At 48.8% G+C, this 24229-nt stretch overlaps 4 protein-coding genes across 5 annotated transcripts; 1 reads left to right on the plus strand and 3 right to left on the minus strand.

Moving 5' to 3' along the window:
* Positions 1–3421: 3421 nt before the first annotated feature.
* rsph14 (radial spoke head 14 homolog) lies at positions 3422–7479 on the minus strand. Its single transcript, XM_066644311.1, has 7 exons — positions 7360–7479; positions 7101–7269; positions 6770–6872; positions 6449–6567; positions 4178–4403; positions 3890–4026; positions 3422–3733 (listed from the first exon to the last, which is right to left on the minus strand). The coding sequence occupies exons 2-7, from the start codon at positions 7264–7266 to the stop codon at positions 3495–3497; spliced, it is 990 nt and encodes a 329-aa protein (XP_066500408.1). The 5' UTR covers positions 7267–7269; positions 7360–7479; the 3' UTR covers positions 3422–3494.
* Positions 7480–8201: 722 nt separating this feature from the next.
* LOC136666227 (dual specificity protein phosphatase 26-like) lies at positions 8202–11370 on the minus strand. Its single transcript, XM_066644312.1, has 3 exons — positions 10535–11370; positions 8795–9003; positions 8202–8571 (listed from the first exon to the last, which is right to left on the minus strand). The coding sequence occupies exons 1-3, from the start codon at positions 10708–10710 to the stop codon at positions 8375–8377; spliced, it is 582 nt and encodes a 193-aa protein (XP_066500409.1). The 5' UTR covers positions 10711–11370; the 3' UTR covers positions 8202–8374.
* A 1425-nt stretch (positions 11371–12795) lies between these two features.
* bag4 (BCL2 associated athanogene 4) lies at positions 12796–19855 on the minus strand. Of its 2 annotated transcripts, none has more exons than XM_066644670.1 (5): positions 19502–19855; positions 18654–18779; positions 17912–18103; positions 17506–17778; positions 12796–15948 (listed from the first exon to the last, which is right to left on the minus strand). In XM_066644670.1, the coding sequence occupies exons 1-5, from the start codon at positions 19502–19504 to the stop codon at positions 15445–15447; spliced, it is 1098 nt and encodes a 365-aa protein (XP_066500767.1). In that variant the 5' UTR covers positions 19505–19855; the 3' UTR covers positions 12796–15444. The 2 variants fall into 2 exon arrangements, with proteins under 2 accessions (XP_066500767.1, XP_066500766.1); XM_066644669.1 differs by having other exon boundaries at positions 12796–15951; positions 19502–19850.
* An 852-nt stretch (positions 19856–20707) lies between these two features.
* Positions 20708–23095, plus strand: lsm1 (LSM1, U6 small nuclear RNA associated). The gene is made up of 4 exons (XM_066644604.1): positions 20708–20869; positions 21251–21319; positions 21792–21907; positions 22550–23095. Exons 1-4 carry the CDS (start codon positions 20824–20826, stop codon positions 22718–22720), a joined length of 402 nt encoding a protein of 133 aa, XP_066500701.1. The 5' UTR covers positions 20708–20823; the 3' UTR covers positions 22721–23095.
* Positions 23096–24229: the final 1134 nt, after the last annotated feature.

Genomic DNA, 24229 nt, shown 5'->3' on the forward strand with positions numbered 1-24229 from the left:
GTGGGTCAGTAATGCTAATCTACCCTCAGTAGGGCAGTTACAGTGGGGTAGCGCATCCTTTAGTGGGTCAGTAATGCTAATCTACCCCTCAGGGCAGTTACAGTGGGGTAGCTCATCCTTTAGTGGGTCAGTAATGCTAATCTACCCTCAGTAGGGCAGTTACAGTAGGGTAGCGCATCCTTTAGTGGGTCAGTAATGCTAATCTACCCTCAGTAGGGCAGTTACAGTAGGGTAGCGCATCCTTTAGTGGGTCAGTAACGCTAATCTACCCTCAGTAGGACAGTTACAGTAGGGTAGCGCATCCTTTAGTGGGTCAGTAATGCTAATCTACCCCTCAGTAGGGCAGTTACAGTGGGGTAGTGCATCTTTTAGTGGGTCAGTAATGCTAATCTACCCCTCAGTAGGGCAGTTACAGTGGGGTAGCGCATCCTTTAGTGGGTCAGTAATGCTAATCTACCCCTCAGTAGGGCAGTTACAGTAGGGTAGCGCATCCCTTAGTGGGTCAATAATGCTAATCTACCCCTCAGTAGGGCAGTTACAGTTGGGCAGTGCATCCTTTAGTGGGTCAGTAATGCTAATCTACCCCTCAGGGCAGTTATAGCTGGGTAATAGACTTTTTAATGGGTCAGTAATGCTAGTTTACCTCTCCATAGGGCAGTCACAGTAGGGTAGTACACACTTTAATGGGTCAGTAATTCTAATATACCCCTCAGTAGGGTAGTTACAATATGTTGTCCCACTTTTTGGGGGTAACTAGACTATGCCCCCCCTTAATGATTCAGTACCCTTAGTCTACCCCTCAGTAGGGCAGCTACAGTAAGCTAGTCCACTTTTTAGTGAGTCGTGAGTAATGCTAGTCTGCCCCTCAGTTGGGGCAGTTACAGTTGGTTAGTCACCCTTTAATGGGTCTGTTATACTAGTTTACCCCACAGTAGGGCAGTTGCAGTAGGCTAGTGCACTTTTAATGAGTCAGTAAAGCTAGTCTACCCATTGGCAGGGCAGTTAAGGAAGGCTAAGCATCATTCAGTTCGTCAGGGATGCTATCATTCCTATCAGAAGGGCAACTACAATAGGGTCCTGCGCTATTCCACCTCTCTGTGGGGCAGATACAGATGATTCCACTCTTCAGTAGGGCAGATCACCTTTGTTAAACAGCTCTGGACGAGGCTACCTTTGAGTGGGGCAGTTCTAGGCTTGTCTGTCCCTCAGTGGGGTAGATATAAACTAGTCCTTCATATTGTGTGTCACTTATAGTCTAGTCCAATCTACAGTGGGGCAATTATGGACCAGTCCACCAAACAGAGGGGCAGTTACAGACTATTCCAGCCTACAGAGGGGCAGTCTATCTTTCAATAGAGCAGTTCAAGTCAAAGGCTCTGTGGCAGGCCACCTTCAATGGGCTGCTCTGGACTAGTCTGCCACTGAATGGGGCAGTTCTAGGTGCAGTGGGGCAACTATAGGACCGCATTCCATTCGTAATAGCATTCGTTTGGGGTTTGATTCCCCGTTCGGGCCTTGGGCAAGACTCTTAACACTACACCCATCCACCTCTGTATAACGACATGTGGCCAAAAGTTTGTGGACAGTCACATAATGTGCCCGTTTACTGCAAAAGATACACACACACTCTTCTAGGAAGCCTTAACAGTAGACACTGGACCATTGCTGTGAGGATTTGATGGCATTCAGCATTTAAAAGATCCATCAGTCCTTCACTCACTGGCCACTCAGGAACAGGGCAGTTAAATGTAGTACATCCCACAGTGGGGCAGTTATGGACTGGTCCACACTACTGTGGCAGGTCTATATACCAGTTTACCCCTCAGTGGGGCAGTTCTAGAGCAGTCCACTGTCTTCTGACACTTGCTTTAATGACCACATCACACGTGCTCACGTGCTCACGCATGGACGCAATGAATAAATAACCATCTTATTGGGATTGTCCGTTCCACCTTAAATAGTACAGCAGTTACATTTCACATACACCCATCCCCGTCGTGCACGCGCACGTCCACCTGTCACCACCAGCTGATGCTGTGAAACCTCGTATGTGAAGAAGCTCTTACCTTTAAACGCTGTTATCCTCGTGTTTCTGCCCCCAAACTACCCCTCACGCGCTCCTATGATCCGCGCGCGTGTCAGTGTGTGTGTGTGCGTGTGTGTTATCAGTGCTGAAGCCCCTGCGCGCTCTGATAGTCGCCGGGGGGGCGGAGACTTTAGGCACGACCACGGAAAGTCACGCCCGCTCTACTGTGATTGGCTCATTGCATCACGCCCCCTGCGCTGGGATTGGCTGGAAGTGATTATGAAGGACGGTCCTTATTGGACGGAAGGTTGTTCGTTTTCCCACGTTTCCAAAGTTCATTCTGAGAAGTTGGTTGCTCTTTCTGCTTCTGAGAATATCAGCAGCTAAAAACACAGATCAGCCACAAGATTACAACCACTGGCAGGTGACATGAGTAAATGAGTCACTGAGGCTCTGGTTACAGCGCCCCCTGCTGAGAGGCGAGGGGTATATCAAGGCAAGGCAAGTTTTGTTTGCGTAGCTCTTTTTACACCATGATGATGTCACACAACAGCGTCACAGACACAGAGAATGACAACATAAATAGATATATATATATCCCCAGAGGAGCAGCCAAAGGCGACTGTTGCAGGAAATACCCCTCGAGGGAGAACCTCAGGAGGAACCAAGACTCACAGGGGACCGTCCTCCTCTGGTCAAACACATTCTGACCCATGGAGTCTGTGTGGTAAGAGGATGGATGACTTCCCCGTCTCTAGAGCGACCCCTGCTGTTCATATCTGTGTAAGACCTTAAAGGTGACATACTGCATTTTGAAAAACTCACTTGGTCAGTTCATGTTCACATTAATGTGTTCATCTGGAGCCCACCAACCCACACACTGTGAAACAAGACCCCAGTCAGTTCTCTGAGCGCTGCCTGAGTCAGAAACACGGGGTAAAACGAGTCGTTCTGATTCTGCTCCGCTTCTGACGTCAAGTGCAGAGACTTTAGAATGGCCCCGCCCCCTCGTCTGAGTCTGTCCAATCACAGCGCTGGACCCGTGTTTATGTGAGTGCACAAAGCAAAACAGACACAACGAGCGCGGAGAAATAAGAGCACTGAGTAAAAAGAAGAAAGAGAACAGAGTGAAAACGGCTAAAAACCAGAGCTTCTGCTCCTCGCTCCTCACTGCTGTGCGCTCGGGGTCAGGGTGAACAGCGAGCGGCTCGTTATCATTTAAAGGAACAGGTGCTGAAAGAGGGCGAACCACTGTGGAGAAGAGGGAGAGTACGGAACCTTTAAAGACATGTTTGAAGAATATAAAATACGACCCGGTTTTCAACACCAAGAAAAGGAGCAAGAAAAAAAACTCTTCTTTCTTTTATTCTTAAGTCACATGATGTCTTTGTCTCTCTCTCTCTCTCATTCTCACTCTCTCTCTCTCTCTCTCTGTCTCTGTCTCTGTCTCTCTCTCTCTCTCTCTCTCTCACGGTGTCCAGGAGATGACCTGTACAGCTGTGTGTGCTGCTCTCTGGATGATGGGCTCTGGGTTGTTTAGTTTGGTCTGGATCAGGGGCAGGTGCTGACGGAGCAGTATTCGGGCCCTTGGCGCCTCGGCCAGACAGGTGAGGGCCCTCAGCGCATTCACACACACCGCACGCTCCTCACACTTCACCAAATGCAGCAGTGGGGCCAGGGCTCCAGCCTCCAGGGCCTGGAACTTACCTGCACACACACACACACACACACACACACAGTAATTCTGGTGAGTGTGAAGTGTTCAGTAGTTCTTTGTAGTGTAGTTTCTGTGTATGAATGTGTGTGTGTGGGGGGGGGGGGGTGCTTGTGTGTGTGTGCTTGTGTGTGTGTGTGTGTGCTGACCCCTGGTGATGACCGCAGTGTTCATGACCACTCCAGCAGCATTCGCTCGGACCCCTGCATCCTCATCACTCAATAACTGGACCACAACCGGCAGAACCTCCTCCTCACACACCTTCACCTTCCCCTCCACAGGAACACTGAGAGAGAGAGAGAGAGAGAGAGAGAGAGAGAGAGAGATCTCATTTCATTCCATTCCTACAGAGGTAATACAGAGTGTCTCAGTGGAAGTGAACGTGTGTGTCCCCAGTGGAGGCCCTTTAAGGTCACAGTGTAACAGAGGTCCCCCACCTCAGGGTCAGCACGGCCTCCGCGGCGGCTCTGCGGATGTTGGTGGACGAGTGTGTGAGACGTTCCTTCAGGGCACTCACGGCGCCGCTGTTCAAAGCAGAAAGAGCGTCCACTCTCACACAGCAGCTCAGAGTGGACAGAACCAGCTTCAGAACATCCTCCGTCTCCACGGCAACCTTCATCACCAGCCTGGGTACCAGACCCAGAGACACCATACACCCCACCCCTGCAGAGAGAGAGAGAGAGAGAGAGAGAGACACTGGTCAGTGTCCAGTGGGACGTGTGTGAGGGCCAGCGTCCAGTGGGACGTGTGTGAGGGTCAGCGTCCAGTGGGACGTGTGTGAGGGTCAGTGTCCAGTGGTGTGTGTGTGAGGGCCAGTCTCCAGTGGGACGTGTGTGAGGGTCAGTGTCCAGTGGTGTGTGTGTGAGGGTCAGTCTCCAGTGGGATGTGTGTGAGGGTCAGTGTCCAGTGGGGTGTGTGTGAGGGCCAGTGTCCAGTGGGGTGTGTGTGAGGGTCAGCGTCCAGTGGTGTGTGTGTGAGGGTCAGTGTCCAGTAGGGGGTGTGTGAGGGCCAGTGTCCAGTGGTGTGTGTGTGAGGGTCAGTGTCCAGTGGTGTGTGTGTGAGGGTCAGTGTCCAGTGGTGTGTGTGTGAGGGTCAGTGTCCAGTGGGGTGTGTGTGAGGGTCAGTGTCCAGTGGTGTGTGTGTGAGGGTCAGTGTCCAGTAGGGTGTGTGTGGGGGCCAGTGTCCAGTGGGACGTGTGTGAGGGTCAGTGTCCAGTGGGGTGTGTGTGGGGGTCAGTCTCCAGTGGGATGTGTGTGAGGGCCAGTGTCCAGTGGGGTGTGTGTGAGGGCCAGTGTCCAGTGGGGTGTGTGTGAGGGCCAGTGTCCAGTGGGGTGTGTGTGAGGGTCAGCGTCCAGTGGTGTGTGTGTGAGGGTCAGTGTCCAGTAGGGGGTGTGTGTGAGGGCCAGTGTCCAGTGGTGTGTGTGTGAGGGCCAGTGTCCAGTGGTGTGTGTGTGAGGGCCAGTGTCCAGTGGTGTGTGTGTGAGGGTCAGCGTCCAGTGGGACGTGTGTGAGGGTCAGCGTCCAGTGGGGCGTGTGTGAGGGTCAGCGTCCAGTGGGGCGTGTGTGAGGGTCAGTGTCCAGTAGGGGGTGTGTGTGAGGGCCAGTGTCCAGTGGGGTGTGTGTGAGGGTCAGCGTCCAGTGGTGTGTGTGTGAGGGTCAGTGTCCAGTAGGGGGTGTGTGTGAGGGCCAGTGTCCAGTGGTGTGTGTGTGAGGGCCAGTGTCCAGTGGTGTGTGTGTGAGGGCCAGTGTCCAGTGGTGTGTGTGTGAGGGTCAGCGTCCAGTGGGACGTGTGTGAGGGTCAGCGTCCAGTGGGGCGTGTGTGAGGGTCAGCGTCCAGTGGGGCGTGTGTGAGGGTCAGCGTCCAGTGGGACGTGTGTGAGGGTCAGCGTCCAGTGGGACGTGTGTGAGGGTCAGCGTCCAGTGGGGTGTGTGTGAGGGTCAGTGTCCAGTGGTGTGTGTGTGAGGGTCAGTGTCCAGTGGTGTGTGTGTGAGGGTCAGTGTCCAGTAGGGTGTGTGTGGGGGCCAGTGTCCAGTGGGACGTGTGTGAGGGTCAGTGTCCAGTGGGGTGTGTGTGGGGGTCAGTGTCCAGTGGTGTGTGTGTGAGGGTCAGTGTCCAGTGGTGTGTGTGTGAGGGTCAGCGTCCAGTGGGGCGTGTGTGAGGGTCAGCGTCCAGTGGGACGTGTGTGAGGGTCAGCGTCCAGTGGGGCGTGTGTGAGGGTCAGCGTCCAGTGGGGTGTGTGTGGGGGTCAGTGTCCAGTGGTGTGTGTGTGAGGGTCAGTGTCCAGTGGTGTGTGTGTGAGGGTCAGTGTCCAGTGGGGTGTGTGTGGGGGCCAGTGTCCAGTGGGACGTGTGTGAGGGTCAGTGTCCAGTGGTGTGTGTGTGAGGGTCAGTGTCCAGTGGGGTGTGTGTGAGGGCCAGTGTCCAGTGGGGTGTGTGTGGGGGTCAGTGTCCAGTGGGATGTGTGTGAGGGCCAGTGTCCAGTGGGATGTGTGTGAGGGTCAGTCTCCAGTGGGGTGTGTGTGAGGGCCAGTGTCCAGTGGGGTGTGTGTGAGGGTCAGCGTCCAGTGGTGTGTGTGTGAGGGTCAGTGTCCAGTGGGACGTGTGTGAGGGTCAGTCTCCAGTGGGGTGTGTGTGAGGGCCAGTGTCCAGTGGGGTGTGTGTGAGGGCCAGTGTCCAGTGGGGTGTGTGTGAGGGTCAGATGTAAACACCTTCAGGAAAGTCTACAATCATCTTCAGCGCTCTGTGTACGTTTTTGCGGCAGGCGTCCACCGGCTCGTCCAGCAGCTCCAGGAGAGGACTGACCATGTCCAGCCTCAGGAAGGCCTGCCTACACACACACACACACACACACACACACACACACACACACTGACCTACTTACAACCTGTCAAAGATGCTCATATCCAGATGTGTGTGAAGATCCTGAAGCTGAAACAGCACTTCGACTCCGAGGGGGGTGTTTCTGATAAAGCGGCCGGTCAGTGACAGTAGAAGGGGGTGTTTGTGATCGTTGTGAGTGAGCGCCTCACCGTCCTACGCTGTGTGTGGTCAGCTGATAAAGCACCTCGGCCGTGGTGGTCCTGACAGAAGCGTCCTCATCCTTCAGCAAAGCCTTCAGCCTCTCCAGGCATCCTACAAACCAGGGAGACACGAGAGAGGCTGGAGAGAGTGGACGCTAGCTCTTTTCTCATTTCTCTCGGGTTGTCTCACATGAGCCCCTATGGGACCACCACAGAGCAGGTGTTACTGGGACGGCACACGCCCCTCCAAGGGCTGGGACCCTTACAGCATTTGTAAATATCTCTTTGCCATCAGTAACTCTGAAGAGAGGGGTTTAAGGGGTTAAAGCATGTCTCATACCGTGGTGAATGGCCTCGTAAGCCCGTTCCGGGTCGTGGGTGATTTCTCTCAATGCCTGTAGCGCCCCCTGGCGGATCCGGCGCTCTGGGCTCTGTAGCTCCGCTGCTAGCCGCGGGAGGGCGCGCTCGCCAAAGGCCAACTGCTCCAAAATATGCGCCGCGTCCATTAACTGTGTAATAAACAGCACACTTTTACTCTAAAATATGTAAATAAACCATTAAAAACATACAGAAGGAGAACAAGAGCTCCTCTAACTCACAGTCTCTGTGTTCACTCTCTTTAGCGAGGGATCCTCTCAGGCGCTGCTTCACTGGCGTTACTGCGGTGTTGCTAGGCAACTACGTCATAAACACACCGTTGGGCGCTTCTCAGAATCTACAGTGTCCCCTCATTCCCTACCTAGTGCACTAGGGACAAATTAAACACTGTTTTCTGCCCCAAAACCATCTAATAAAGAGTCATTAAGCGTTGTACTTCGTGTACACGGTTCTGAACAGGAACAAACATTGAATATAGAAGCTACAACTGACACCTTAAAGTAGTGCACTACATAGTGAGCACAGAGTGGCTTTTAACAGGTTTTTAGTAAAACAGAATACAATCAAACGTACATTTGAATCTAAATATGAACAATTTCAGTTACTCACTAATGTTCTTGAGTCGAAAATACTCAAGAAGGACAACTGTATTAGTTTTAATTGGGAATATTTTAGAAGACCAACCGATACGTCTCCTCAGACGTGTGCCCTAAATTTCTAGTTAAATCTGGAGTGGGTATTAGAAGGTAGCAAGTGTACGCTAGTTTCTGAAAAAATAAATAAATCCCTCTCTCTACTTTCAGCCCAACTCCTCCAACACACATGTACAACCACTGCCAGACTACAGCTGGAGGAGTCCATGGGTGAAAGTGCTGGAGAGAAGTGTGCACAGCATTTCAAACCTAGCCGCATTAATCAATGGCAAAGTTAGAAAGCGAGATGTAGCACATCACACAGCTGTGTTAAATATAGATTTCTCTTTATGTGAAAATTGTAAGAAATTCACACAAAATAAGACACCAACAAGACAGAAAGATGTTTTTCAGAGTTAAGTAGCTCTCAGGTCTCCATCTCCAATACATTTTCACGGTCCATTCCGAGTCCAGGCCTTTGTCCAATCAGCTCACTGTGTAATTCACATTAAGGATTACATTATTGCTCACAATTACAACAATTCCAATCTGATCTTTGCTAAAAACAGTGACTTTGTGAATACAATGCTAACTGTTAAAGTCTTCAGGATCTGTATCCGTAAAGTTTAATGTGCAGATCTATGAGCTGTCTGAGGAATCCTTTGTTGGGGATGATTCCTCGTCCTTCTTTAACAGTGTTTATCGCCTCCACCAGGGTCATGTTTTGCTTCAGCATCATGTATGCTAGCACTATAGTAGCCGAGCGGCTAACACCAACGTGACAGTGCACCAGGATTTTACCTACAATGAGAAAACAGTCTGTTATGATGGTTCTCATTTATAGACACATACATTTCATTCATATATTACACAATACATGAGGTAGGATGCTATTTACACCTTTTTCTGCATTTTAATAACCAGGATTTTTAAGAACCCACACCCCTCCCACTACTCTGACTCCTCCCCCTGTTGTTCTGCATACATAGAAGGCTCCACCCACTGCTGGTTACCGACTCCGTACCTCCTCCTCTGAGGGCACTGTGGATGAACGCTGCTGCCGTGTCGAAGTTGACGCTCATGTCATACGCGGGCGAGTCGTGGGCCTCGATGCCCAGGTACGTGATGCCCATCCCATCGTAGAACTCAGCCCCTCTCCTGGAGCTGTGGGCACAGTTCAGGACGTGAGTGAAGTTACGTCTCCGCAGCTCTGAGCGGTTCTCAGCAGAATCCCTGTTTAACAACAAACAAGAATGTTCTGACTTTTCAACAGTTGGGGTTAGTTCAAACTAGTGGTTGATTAATTCAGATTTCTTTCTGATTTCCAGGTGTATTTTTGTCTACAACACACATTCAGTTTTATATTTCCTCTCCATCCACACATATTCATTCATTGAGGAAACCCACGCAGACACAGGGAGAACACACCACACTCCTCACAGACAGTCACCCGGAGGAAACCCACGCAAACACAGGGAGAACACACCACACTCCTCACAGACAGTCACCCGGAGGAAACCCACGCAGACACAGGGAGAACACACCACACTCCTCACAGACAGTCACCCGGAGGAAACCCACGCAGACACAGGGAGAACACACCACACTCCTCACAGACAGTCACCCGGAGGAAACCCACGCAGACACAGGGAGAACACACCACACTCCTCACAGACAGTCACCCGGAGGAAACCCACGCAGACACAGGGAGAACACACCACACTCCTCACAGACAGTCACCCGGAGGAAACCCACGCAGACACAGGGAGAACACACCACACTCCTCACAGACAGTCACCCGGAGGAAACCCACGCAGACACAGGGAGAACACACCAACTCCTCACAGACAGTCACCCGGAGGAAACCCACGCAGACACAGGGAGAACACACCACACTCCTCACAGACAGTCACCCGGAGGAAACCCACGCAGACACAGGGAGAACACACCACACTCCTCACAGACAGTCACCCGGAGGAAACCCACGCAGACACAGGGAGAACACACCACACTCCTCACAGACAGTCACCCGGAGGAAACCCACGCAGACACAGGGAGAACACACCACACTCCTCACAGACAGTCACCCGGAGGAAACCCACGCAGACACAGGGAGAACACACCACACTCCTCACAGACAGTCACCCGGAGGAAACCCACGCAGACACAGGGAGAACACACCACACTCCTCACAGACAGTCACCCGGAGGAAACCCACGCAGACACAGGGAGAACACACCACACTCCTCACAGACAGTCACCCGGAGGAAACCCACGCAGACACAGGGAGAACACACCACACTCCTCACAGACAGTCACCCGGAGGAAACCCACGCAGACACAGGGAGAACACACCACACTCCTCACAGACAGTCACCCGGAGGAAACCCACGCAGACACAGGGAGAACACACCACACTCCTCACAGACAGTCACCCGGAGGAAACCCACGCAGACACAGGGAGAACACACCACACTCCTCACAGACAGTCACCCGGAGGAAACCCACGCAGACACAGGGAGAACACACCACACTCCTCACAGACAGTCACCCGGAGGAAACCCACGCAGACACAGGGAGAACACACCACACTCCTCACAGACAGTCACCCGGAGGAAACCCACGCAGACACAGGGAGAACACACCACACTCCTCACAGACAGTCTTGGAGGATAATCCTCCCTAGATGAAGTCTCCAGTACAGAGAGATACCTACAGTAAAGTGTTACTAAAAGTCTGAACAGAGGAAGCCTATGCCACTTACATGTCTCCAATGTAAAGTCTGGGCCAGACTTCATTGGCCGAGCTGTTGATGGCTCGCCCGGCGAAGAGGAGTCGCTCCACCTCCATCACGGCCAAACCAGGGGAGGAGAAGTCTATCTCTGCTTTATATGAGCGAGGGTCGCTCCTCCATTCTGACAGCTTTGTCCTGGAAGACATCTGTGTGGAAGGAGTCTCTGAGGTTGTGTTATGAAACCTGAGACGACAGAGGCATCGCTTTGAGGAGTTCAGTCCGTTTCAAAGCTGTGGATTCATGCGTCGTCAGGTTTCAGGAGGCTGAGTTACTCACAGCTATTTTCAGACTCTGGACTTGGCCTTATATCAACATCGCTGGGCTCACACTTTCAGAACAGAGCAGTTACACACACACACACACTGTAATGTATCACAAGTGATAAATCTCCACAATGCCGTGAGGAAGTGGTAATTCTTTGAGTTTTAACTGGAGACAGTACAGCGTTGTTCTCACTGTCCCCAGGCTCTGGACCCGTGCGGCTCTGATCAGGACGAAGTGCTTACAGCAGATGTGTGAATGAATGAGGTGGAGGTCACTGCTGGTGGAGGTGGTGTACACAGTTGAGACGCCTGGTTCCATTCTCAACAATCAAACACTTCACACTGTTCACATCTTCACCGCAGCATTTCCCTTTAAGACCCTAACAGAAACATGCAGAAGTGCAGGGCTTTGATTGGCTGCTGCCGCTCAGCTGTGTGCAGATCTGATAGCTGATATCTGACCTGAATCTCTTTATGAGGAGCACTTCTAAATACAGCCACTGCCCTAGATTACTGCCACTCAGAGTGAGCTTCGGGGGTCAACACAGATCTGTTTAGACAAAAAGACACAGGACATGCCCCCACAGAGAGAGAGAGAGAGAGAGAGAGAGAGAGAGACAGAGAAAGAGAGAGACAGACAGACAAAGAGAGAGAGAGAGAGAGAGAGAGAGAGAGAGAGAAAGAGAGAGAGTGGAGTGACTGTGTGAAACTGTCCACAGCTGTGTATGTGAGAGAGAGATTGTCCACAGGTGTGTGTGTGTGAGACCTGGTAAGTGTGTAAAAGTGTACACAGGTGTGTGTGTGTGTGTGTGTGTGTGAAACTGTCCTCAGGTATGAGTTTGTGCGTGTGACTGGGTGAGTGTGTGTGTGACTGGGTGAGTGTGTGTGTGTGTGACTGGGTGAGTGTGTGTGTGTGAATGACTGGGTGAGTGTGCGTGTGTGTGAGTGACTGGGTGTGTGTGTGTGCGACTGGGTTAGTGTGTGTGTGTGAATGGCTGGGTGAGTGTGTGTGTGTGTGTGACTGGGTGAGTGTATGTGTGTGTGTGACTGGGTGAGTGTATGTGTGTGTGTGTGAATGGCTGGGTGACTGTGTGTGAATGGCTGGGTGAGTGTGTGTGTGTGTGTGTGAGTGACTGGGTGTGTGTGTGTGTGAGACTGGGTGAGTGTGTGTGTGAATGACTGGGTGAGTGTGTGTGTGAATGACTGGGTGAGTGTGTGTATGTGTGAGTGACTGGGTGAGTGTGTGTGTGTGTGACTGGGTGAGTGTGTGACTGGGTGAGTGTGTGTGTGTGTGAGTGAGACTGGGTGAGTGTGTGTGTGAATGACTGGGTGAGTGTGAGTGTGTGTGTGCGAGTGACTGGGTGAGTGTATGTGTGTGTGTGTGTGACTGGGTGAGTGTGTGTGTGTGTGAGTGAGTGACTGGGTGAGTGTGTGTGTGTGACTGGGTGAGTGTGTGTGAGACTGGGTGAGTGTGTGTTTGTGAGAGTGACTGGGTGAGTGTGTGTGTGCGGGTGACTGGGTGAGTGTTTGTGCGCGGGTGACTGGGTGAGTGTGTGTGTGTGACTGGGTGAGTGTGTGTGTGACTGGGTGTGTGTGTGTGAGACTGGGTGTGTGTGTGTGAGAGAGAGAGTGACTGGATGAGTGTGTGAAATTGTCCACATTTGTGTGTGTGTGTGTGTGAGAGAGTGTGACTGGGTGAGTGTGTGAAATTGTCCACAGGTGTGTGTGTGTGTGTGAGTGACTGGGTGAGTGTGTGAAACTGTCCACAGGTGTGTGTGTGTGTGTGTGTGTGAGTGACTGGGTGAGTGTGTGAAACTGTCCACAGGTGTGTGTGTGTGTGTGTGTGTGTGAGTGACTGGGTGAGTGTGTGAAACTGTCCACAGGTGTGTGTGTGTGTGTGAGTGTCTGGGTGAGTGTGTGAAAGTGATAGTGAATCAGAAACACACAAATCAACACAATTTACTTCAATATTATTTTTATTGTGATCAGCCTATCATCATGAGAGTGGGGGGGAAAGCGCCCCCTCTTGTGTTCAAAAACATGCATTACACCGGAAACCTCAGCAAGCAGGTTTTGGTCCTATTCTGGGTTGTGTGTGTTTTCTCTATGTACATGTAATACAAATATACTCTCCTTCTTCTGTAAAGCTTCTTCTAATATACAATTTCTGATTGATATAATGAGATTGTACAGAGAGACAGAGAGAGAGTGGGAGAGAGAGAGAGAGGGAGGGAACACAGAGACGACAAAGTAATCGGACGTTATCACATGCAGAGTACAACCTTCGACTTACTGTTACTTCAGGTATGTTATAGTTCACCGTCGTGTATGAAAAGCACCTGCCGATAACATGGCACGATTATATTTCCCCTTTACAAAACATCCTTCGCGACTGGAGGAAGAGCAGCCAACGCTCCGGGGGCAAAGTGACTTTGGTGCAAAGTATTAAAGAGTGGCATAAAGTTCTTCTTTTCCATCCTCTTCTTTTCTTCTTGCTTCGAGAAAGTCCCGAAGTCGCCCGGCCTTCCCTCAGACGGTTTAGATACAAATGGTACGCTGCGTTTAAAAAAAGGCCTCCTCCGCAGTTTGTAAACGGCGGTTGTTTTGAGGCCGGACGCTCGCCGCCGTCTCCGCGGTGACACACGCTCACAAAGAGTCGGAGAAACGAAGAAACAAACCAAACGAAGAGGAGAGAGAAGACGTCCAAGGCTGCGTGAGCCCTCGTAAACAGGGCTGTCGGTATTGCTTCTGGAGGGAAACGTGAGCGTGAGCGTGTGCTGGAGCAGCGAGACTAACCCAGAAACAGCTCAGAAACACTGTCACAGCTCAAGTCAAGGCGATCGTCTAGTCATCACCACAATATTATTACAACAGCTATGAGCTCGGGGCTGTACAACGTATCGTTTGTGAGTTATAATCACGACACCGGCCCGAGGTCACCACGGCCCAAAGCCGACGTGGACCTGGGCTCTACGAAGAGATACAGCTCCATCTAACACCACGTGTGAGGCGCTGGGACCCGGAGCTAATCCTCCGACGCGTATGTGGCAGGATGCCATCAAACTCTCACAGCAATGGTCCGAAATCTGACACGAAGCCTTTCTGGAAGAAAGAAAGAGGAACAAACACCAGATAAAAACCTCTTTTTAACCCCTACAGGTGAATTTGTCGTATTTATAGATATTTAAAAATGTTTATCGTTTTCAGAAACAGACAGGAAAAGAAATCAACAGCTGAAAAGCAGACGTTCCCTCGTTCCTCAAGCCGTTGCTGTGTATGAAGCAGGACGCGTGGAGACGGCAGTGACTGGGAAATCTACACACGAGCTACAGTCAGTGGAGGGTATGTGTTGGTTCCGAGGAGCTATGGCACCGTTAATGACATCACAACCCTGCAGTCACTGTCAGGACCACGTCGTAAATCCCTAAGAGTGTCCAGTGATGTTCGTAACGGGCCGCTCTCTAACTACACCGTGTTAAACCCACATTAAATTAACTCTAAACCGCTGGGAACGAATCAGAAAAGAGCTGAGCTGATGTTCATGGCACAGAGAGCAATATGAGGACACCGTCCTGAGAATAGTGCACCTGCCAGACACTGAACAGACAAAACAAACACTGGGACAAGTTCCACAGAGCCAGACGGAGCCTGAAATAAGGCTCTTAAAGCAACACAGTTTAGCATTTCCACCTTAAAATGACAGCTTCCAAATCTTTGTGATGCTCCACTGAGCTGTAATAAGGAGAACAGAGCCTCAGTTATTGCTACTCTAGGCTCAGCACTGCTGAAACTGCACTATGTAACTTTTGGAAGAGGGTAGGAAGACTGGCCGAAGAGAATTGACAGAGTGGGTATTTGCTGAAGCCAAATACTGAAGTCAAAACCGAGCCTGAGCTCAGTTGACCCTCAGTTTCTACTGCTGCTTTTCCACTGCAGGGTCCCTACTCTCCTCCACCAGGTGAATCAGGTCCTGGTTCTGGAAGCAGGTTCTTGTTTAGTGGCTGTTCTCTCATGGTTCAGAGCAAGTCGAGTAGGGACTAAACCGTGGCGTGTAAACCTTGCAGAGCGCTGATCGTCCAGAGAGAGTCGTCACTCTACGCCACGCAACGCAGACGACCAGCACCAACTCTCCATCTGTAAAATCTCCAGCTGCAGCAGAGATCACGTTTGTTTTTATCCGACTCACGACGGCAGCTCGTAAAATTACGCCGTGGTCTTGTAGGTAACATGCAGTGGAAAAGCGGCGTACGTTTTCAGGCGACACTGAGAAATCTGGCTTTGTGAAACAGGCCCTGAATTCAGTCTCAAACACCAAACCAACAAAACAAACACAAATCCAAACCCAAAACCAAAGAAAAAACCCCTACAAACTGAGATATGAGCGTCAGTCAAACCAAGTGCCAATCAAACCCGCTCTCTCCGAGCAGGACTGAACCACGAATCATTTTCACCATGAAATCGCAATATGGAGGAGTTCCGTTTTCCTTTATAACGTGGGGAAATGTGGCCCAAAAACAAGCCTTGAGCCTGGACACATCCTGGTGGACAAACAGAACCGAACCGAATCCTCCACGCATAGTTCAGCCCTGACTGGGAGCTTTTATTCTGGCGGGCGGTCTAGAAAGCCTTCTTCTCCAGCCGGTCCAGGATGGCCTGGATCTTTTGGACGGCCTCTTTGCGAGCGAGACGGACGCTCTCCTGGCCGTTGGTTTCGACGGAGTCCAGCTCCAGCAGCTCTTTGGTCAGAAGCTCCTCGAGGCAGCGGTAACTTTTGTCCGTCTTTCTGCCCACAAACTCGTCCACGTCCTCCTGGAGCAGCTGGACTCTGGCCAGGACCTGACACACTCGAGCTAGGCCTGGGTTATTTTCGAAGGGCGGAGCCACGGAGGGGGCGGAGCTTGAATACTGCGGGTCGTTCTGAGCCGGATTGGGTTCGCCACCGCTTTTCACTCCTCCTCCTCCGCCGGCGGGTCCTCTGTTGTACATCTGAGGAGGGGCGCTGAACTCGGTCGGTTTGGGTGGGCCCTGGTTCTGGTTCGGGTTCTGGGCGTTGGGCCGAGGTTTGGGGCCGGTTACTGGATTTCGGGGAGGGATGTGAGGAGGACCGGGATACGGAGGTTCCTGCTGAAAAATGAGAGCGAGGTAGGTTTATGTTAGTGGTTTGTTTTAACTCAAAGGTCAAGAGGTAAACTCCAACCAGGGAGGCCTTGCCCTTAAGCGAGTGAATGGCTTGCACACTGCTGTACCGACTGAGCGAACATAGCTCCTATGCCACCTCTGCTGAGTCGATGCTGGTCTCTGGCGATTCCACAGAGTCCGAGACGTCCCCTCGCTTAAGGGCAAGGCCACACTGCTTCTCAAGTTTGGAGGAGTGTCTTTTGAGTTTGAGTTCCTGTACAAAGCATTAAAAAGTATTTAAATAAAAAAAATCATTAATACGCTACATTCATGTTCGCTAACATCCAAACCCCCATCTGTAACTGGTCTAAACCCACACTCACACGGACTTTAGGACACAGTACTGTCCCCAAGAACAGAACAAACCCATCACAGTCTTCTGCAGCTTTTTCCTGATGGAGCTCAGAACCAACGCAGCGCCCAATAAACTCTTCACTCTCCACACGGCTCCATTTTTAATTGAATAAAATAAGAATGTGATTTTAATACGAGGCAGAGTTAGGTTTGAGTTCTGAATCGCAGTTAAACATTACACAAAAAAGGCTTTAAAACCTATTGGAACCCGTGATACCATCACATCGCCCACCTCAGTCCCACCCTCACAAGGTCATCCATCATATTTAACAGTTAGAGATTTATAAACGTCGTCTCAGGAGAAGCTCGTGGCCCAAGGACTCCTCAACTCTGAAGAAGTGGACGCTGCGGCGGTTAAAGACACGTTCGTCAAAAACGTGCGCAAAAGCTGAAGACATCCAGGGTCAGACCGGGTGATGTAACTGAGCAGAGTTCAGTCCAGTCTTTTCATGTCTTACTTTTACACACACACTGGAGGAGCTTAAGGGAACTCCAGCTTAAAGAAAACACATTGGGCTGACCCTGAGTGGCCGTACTGACGTCTGAAAGCACGTTATGCAACAGAGCTCAACTCCTCCATCCTTAGGTTTTAAACTCGGAGACTTTTCACTTCTTCCACAGGACGCTCCACTGTCAGCCTCCAGTTCTCTGACTTATACAACACTATCGACGGTCTGAGGTCACATTAAAGGAGCAATCAGTTGTTTTTACGACTGCGAGGAACAGCTAAATATGTTCATGAGAGTGGTTACGTATTAGTTTTACAAGTGCGACTCTGAATAAACCAGTTTATGCTCCACAGAGTGGGTCTCCTACATGTCCCTTCACATACTAACGGTTATCACCTGCACCACAGGGGGCGCTATTTCTCACCTATGGTCTTTCTTCACTGGTTAATGAGATACAGCTCCGTCCACGAGTCGAATTTGATCAGAACAAACCCATAACAGCTTTTTCAGAACGAATGCAGCGCCCAATAAACTCTTCACTTTTCACACGGCTTCATTTTTAGGTTCTTTTTTTGTTGAATAAAATCAGAATTGTGATTTTTAATACGAATAACAGTCACCGTAAAATGACGAAAGAGTGGAGAATGTCTGAACTCTGGATTACAATTCTACGCTTCTGAACGAGGCAGGTTTTTACCTTGTGTTCGTACGGAGGTGGAGCGGGGCCTTGCCAGGGCGGAGGATGAGGAGGTCGTACGTGATTAGCATGATTAGCCGGGTTAGCGTAAGGCCCGTGAGCCGGCTGGCTGCCGGACTGCCACTGCTGCTGCGGAGCCGCTCCGTATCCGCCTGAATGAGGCCAGGCTTCCGGCTGGGGCCGCGCATGCAGGGACTGCTGGGAGGGATACGGAGCGTTGGGGGGGCAGGCGTCTCCGTAGTGCGGATAGGAACCGGGGGGATATCCGGGACCCTGAGGTAAGAGAGTGAAGGAGGAGAGAAACACTGTTGGATAAACTGTGAGTAGACAAGTAAAGGGAAACTGCACATGCCTCTCGTTCTCTGATTTACAGGGCAATGTGCTAAGAGTCTGATTCGACACCTACCCCCTGGCAGTGTGGCACGGGGTAGGGGGGCTGGGGGGAGTTTCCCGAGGTCCTGTCGGGGCCCTGACTGTGATACTGAGGTGGTTGTCTTGGAGGAAGCTGATCGCTGCAGTAGAACGGGTTGGAAGGGTGCAGCATGTTCGCAGAGTACTGTCCCGGGGTGTAGACTCCGTTCGGGTAACCGGACATCGCCTGGAAAAGGACACAGGACAGTCAGGGTTCTGAGCATGTACAAAGCTGGGTGATCTTTACCAGGGGAGGTTCCATAACGAGTGACCAGTATGTTATTCTTAGAATCAGAATCACTTTACTGGCCACTGTGCTGCACAGAGTGACCAATTCGTGTCATGAAACACACATTTACACACATACTAGTGAACACTAGGGGGCAGCGAGCAGTGCCAAGAGTGGTGGGCAGCCCTAGCCACGGCACCCAGGGAGCAGGTGGGGGTTAGGTGCCTTTCTCAAGGGCCCGCCGGCTCTGGGGATCGACCCAGCAACCTTCCAGTTACACGCCCAGTTCCTCACCACCAGGCGATAACTGTGGAGTCATTTTAGTCCAGAATGAGTTTATGGTGTGTGTAGTTTTTGCAGTCTGACTGGAATAACCCCTGAGTGATTATAATCCACTATGAATCCAACATATACACTTCTCATTTGTCTACCTTTGGAGACCAAAATCAGCTCCTCACACACACAGACCCCACAGGGAAAGCTCCTAAAGGCTGGACTCATACTGTACCTGGGGATTATACGGCGCTTGTCCGTTGACCTCTGCTCCCGAGGGGTAGGCGTTCCCATAAGGCCCAGCTGCGTGAGAATGAGGGTACCAGTAGTTTGGTGGATAGCCGCAATATGGATTTGAGTCCTTATGAACACGGAAAACATATTAATTAAATACAACATTAAAGTTTTGATCACAGTTGAGGGGCACACACCTCCCTGCATTCAGCCGTGGAGCAGTGAAAGTGTGTTTTCTGGAAGCGATGGAGCCCCGGCCGTTACATTTTGAGTGGTGTGTGTGGATTCAGTGTCTGTGACATCACTTCTAACACTCAGTGCTGTTTCCAGATTATGACCTTCATTTCAGAAGAAGTGTTCAAAGAGTGAGGGACCTCTGTCTGTGAAACACTGCTCAGCTCTTTATCCAAGACGCCGTATGTTTGAGGATTAACTGATGATAAACCTGTTATTTACAAATGAAATGAAGTCTATACAGAGGCTTAGTGTCTGTGAGGAAGTCTGAGACGAGGCTAACTTCATGGTGATAAAAACAAACTGCTAATACTTGAGAAACATAAGCCCTTTTCACTCTTCCTCGGTTCACAACAGTGCACTGATACATTAGGAGACAATGGTGAGCCCCAGTTAACGTCAAATAAGCTGTAAACGTTACATATGTTGTTTTGTTGAGAGCTAAGAGCTAACTGATAACACACGGCGGGTAACGGGGCAGTGAAGCCCAGGCGGGTGAGTTCCAGAACAACGTTAATCAGAGACTGAGGGAAACACGGAGGTAAACACAACAACAATGAACCGACACAGACACGAGCCACAGCCAGTTTGTGTTATTTTAGCCCCGGTTTTTACCATTGTTGCGTCTCAGCTGCTTTCTCCCGCTTTAATTCTGATCTCCAGCTCGTTGTGAAGCTTCTATACGTTCCGCTCACAGTCCCAGGTCGTTATTATTACTGTTATTATTAATATTATTCCTATTATTTCATTATTATTCACGCCATCGTGTCGGACGTAGCTGCAGTCTTCCTCAGTCTCCGCGCTGCTGCTCGACCCAGACACGAACGAGCCAATATTTCTTTGTCATTTTAATATATAAATGATTAAATATTTAAATATAAATATTCAACCATAAACCGCGTTCAATTCCTTACTACAACAAAAAATCTTTATTAGTTTAAACTACTTAAAAGCATAAAAACAGAAAAAGCCAATCAGAGAACGAGACTGACTACTCAACACCCAACGAGACACGAGAATGGGAACCCAACAACCAATCATATACGAGAAGGTGAAAATAAAACAGCCCTATCACAAATAGACAGGAACCCATTAAGTTAAAGGAACGAACGAATCAGAAGACAAGTACTCAATACTCCAGCCAATCACAGCCGAGCAGTGACGTGTAACCACAGTTGATTCACGAAAAACAAAGTAAACGACGTTTAAAATTATCATTTTTTAAAATATATTTTTTAATTCAAATAAAATTATTAACGTAATATAAAAAATTAAGAAAGTAAAAATACTGTAATAAATATGAAAACAAATGATAGAACATAAATAATTTATTACATTTTAAAAATACATTGTGAAATATAATAAAACATTTTAAATTTGGTAACAAATTTTTAAAAATGTAAAAAAATTATTTAATCAAAATAGAAAATTAAAAAATACAAAAAAAACTATTAAATATGATCAAATGTAACATATAAATATATTAATAAATAAATAATGTAACGCAAAATAAATAGAACATATATGAACAATAAACGACAAGAAATTAAAGATAAAAGTGTTTAAAATATATATACATATATAATAAAATATAAAAATAAGATAAAAAAACGAAACCGTTAAAATTTAAGAAAATAAAAGCATGGTTAAAAAAATAAATAAAATAAAATAAAAATAGCCCGTAAATAAAAAGCAAACAGCGATCATTGAAATCTAAATTGAAAGTTAAAAATTTGCAAAATAAATTAAAATAAAAAGTAAATTAAAAACGCCAGAGAAACAGGCGGGCGGCCCTTTAAAGGCTCGCCGTGACCCGGTTGTTCTTGTGGAAAGCGCCGCCGCTGAAGCTGTCTGTCCACGGTTAGAGATTTAATACATATACAGTTTTTCTGTGATTTATTTATTTATTTTTATTAAAGTCTCTGGATGTCTGCAATATGAATTACATGCCGGGCACCGCCAGCCTCATCGAGGATATAGACAGTAAGTTAGTAAAGGTTTAAACTGTAAAACCTCAGATTATAATGTAGCTGGAAGTTGGGCTTCTTTTTCTAATTCTCCGTTCCACCTTAAATAATGCACTAGATGCTCCTATTAACCTAAACGTAACCTCTTATTCCACCTTAAATAGTGCAGTAGTTACCTCAGTTCAGCTGAAGCTGGGCTTTTATTTCAGTGCTGTATTCCACCTTAAAACTCCAGCTCAAAGTCAGTTTCTCCACAGTGTGAAATGAGCAGGGGGTCATTTGTTTTTGTTTAAACTGAAGTCCAGAGCTGCTTTAAAGTAGTGGAATATTGAGTGTATTCGGGTCTCTGTAATATTTCCCTCTGTGTGATGGAGTTTTATATTTTTCCTTCTTCCAGAAAAACACCTCGTTCTTCTCAGAGATGGGAGAACGTTAATTGGGATCCTCAGAAGCATAGATCAGTTTGGTGAGCGTCATATTTACAAAAGTCCTTCTCTGATAAATATATTATTATAAATTTATTTATTATTTGTTTATTTTTTAAAGCAACACTGCAGTATTTTTAGTTTAAATCCCTGTGCTGCTCCACTGAGGTGTAAAGGGCAGAATAGAGCCTTTGTCTTTGCTGCTCCAAGCTCAGCACTGCAGAAACTACACTATGTAACCTTTGGGAGAGGGTAGAAAATTGCGCTCCTCAACTGAAGCCAGGAGAAAATGCACTAAATCATACCTAGTGTTGCTTTAAATGCTTGTGTTGTAATGGAGTGTGTTCGTCCGCGCTGCTGTGTCCCCTCCTTCGCTTGTGTTTAGAGAAGTGTCAGAACCAGAGCTGTTTCTACTTCGTTATCTTTTAGAAATGCTCCTATAATCACACCACAGAAGTCAAACCTGAATTAACACAACACCTCAGTTAATGTCCACCCTCTTCTCACCCACAGCTAACTTAGTTTTACATCAAACAGTGGAGCGCATCCACGTCAAGAAGAAGTTTGGAGACATTCCCCGAGGGATATTTGTGGTCCGAGGAGAGAACGTCGTCCTGCTCGGAGAAGTCGTGAGTGCAGACCTCGGTTTGCTCTGGGTTTTTTTTTTTTTTTTAATATTCATTAATTATTTTTAAGGGCACCTATTATTATAAATAAACCCCTTGTTCAGTGCATGTGCACATTACTGTAAAGATATGGAGCCCACCAACCCACACACTGTGAAACAAAACCACCCAATCGGTTTCTTGTGTGCTGCCCAAGTCAGAAAACACGGGATGACGCACGCCGTTCTGACTCTGCTCCGCTCTGTACTTGACGCCGGAAGACTTTAGAATGGCCCCGCCCCCTCGTCTGACTCTGTCCAATCACAGTGCTGGACCCGTGTTTATGTGAGAGCTCAAAGACGAGGTTAAACTCAGCGAAACAGACACAACGAGCACGGAGAAATAAGAGCACTGAGTAAAAACGGAGAAGAAAGAGAACAGAGTGAAAACGGCTAAAAACCAGAGCTTCTGCTCCTCGCTCCTCACTGCTGTGCGCTCGGGGTCGGGGTGAACAGAGAGCGGCTCATTATCATTTAAAGGAACAGGGGCTGTTTACACAGGGGGAGAACACTGCTGTGGGGTTTGGTTTAGAATCAGAATTATGTTCCACACAAAAATAACATTTGAAATGAAGTTGACTGGGGCTGGTTTTCCTCTCTGTTCCAGGACCTGGATAAAGAATGTGATCAGATCCTACAGAGAGTGTCGATTGAGGAGATCCTGGAGGAGCAGCGGCTGGAGCAGCAGGCCAAGCAGGAGTCCGAGAAGAAGAAGATGCAGGCGGTGAAGGAGCGAGGCTTATCCATCCCCAAGGCAGACGCTCTGGACGACTTCTGAAATGCCTTGACCACCTTTTTTCTTTCTGTTTTAGTGTAGAGTTACACACGTGACCTTCTCTCAGCGCGTCACAGGAGACTGTGATCCTGAGGTTTTTTTTGTTTTATAAATAAATCACGTGAATCACGTGATCCCCCCGCCATCTTTTACTCGGCCGACCGACGTCTGGCAGAAGCAGGAGGTGGAGCGAAAACAAGCACTTGGCCTTAGGGCTTTTAGTTTTGAACTTTGTTTTGTGAAGAGGAGTGTGAGGAGCGTGAGCTCGGTGTCTTGTGTTTGTCAGTGCGACTGTACAGTGGAGTTTATGTTGTTAATGCCATGTGAAATCACACACACAACACTGAAGATATTTTTGTTCAATTAAAACCTATTTTGTACTGAAACAGTGATCTTTGGTCTTGATTTGAGAGAGAGAGATGGGGGGGGGAGGGAGAGAGAGAGAGAGATGGAGACAGACAGAGAAATGGGGAGAGAGAGAGAGATGGAGAGAGACAGAGAGATGGGGAGGGAGAGAGACAGAGAGAGAGATGGGGAGAGAGAGAGAGAGATGGGGAGAGAGAGAGAGACAGAGAGAGATGGGGGAGGGGGAGAGAGAGAGAGATGGGGGGGAGGGAGAGAGAGAGATGGGGGGGAGGGAGAGAGACAGAGAGAGGGAGAGAGAGCTCATCCCTGACCATTATGAGGCTCTTAAAGAAGATGAATGAACGTTATCTGAAGTCTGACTCCAGAACTGGCCCCGTTTTACCGTCTGAGCTCATGTTTCTCACGGTGTGTTTAAAGAGGAATTCTAGTTCTTTAAAGTCTCACATCTCAACACCTTTCTAAACAATTTCTGAGCTCAGATTTTACATTTGCTGCGTCTTAGGGGGAAAACAGCCTCCATTTTATGCCACTGCCTTGTAAGCCCTTAAAGTTGCTGTATGTGTTTCTCCCACAGTTTCTGATGTAATCACTGTGACATGGTTCTGTTTAATCAAAGCTCTTACACAGTGCCAGCAGCTCCTGGTGGAGGTTTAAAACCTACAAGCCTCTTTGCAGCAGCTGCACCAAAGGTTTCCTGTTGTTAGCTGCTGAACGTGATAAAAACTGCAGATACGTATCAGCAGTAACTCTTCAGAGCGAAGCGTCGTTATCTCTGGCAAAGATCTGCAGTGCTTTCGGTGGTCTGCAAAAATGCCAGCTTTCTGAAAGGTTTCAGCGGAATTACACCATGTAGCTAAAGAAAGGACAGAAAAGCAGCAGCAGTTTCTACATCCTTTAATACCTCCAGACTTCAGTGATGTTGTTCTCTTAGGGCTTTAACTCTCTTGTATCTCATTTCTAATAAAATACACTCAAAATCACGTGGTTAACCCTTACACCACTTCAAATTAAGGTATGATTTTAAAGTGATAGTGGGGGTGATATTTATGATGAGATATGAACAGTTTGGAGCCACAGAATCCTTCATGATCTGTAAAACTGACATTGAAATTAAACAGTGGATGAACAGGCCTTGTGTAAATAAGT

The sequence above is a fragment of the Hoplias malabaricus genome, chromosome 14 (assembly GCF_029633855.1).
Source record: "Hoplias malabaricus isolate fHopMal1 chromosome 14, fHopMal1.hap1, whole genome shotgun sequence".
Taxonomy (NCBI): Eukaryota; Metazoa; Chordata; class Actinopteri; order Characiformes; family Erythrinidae; genus Hoplias; species Hoplias malabaricus.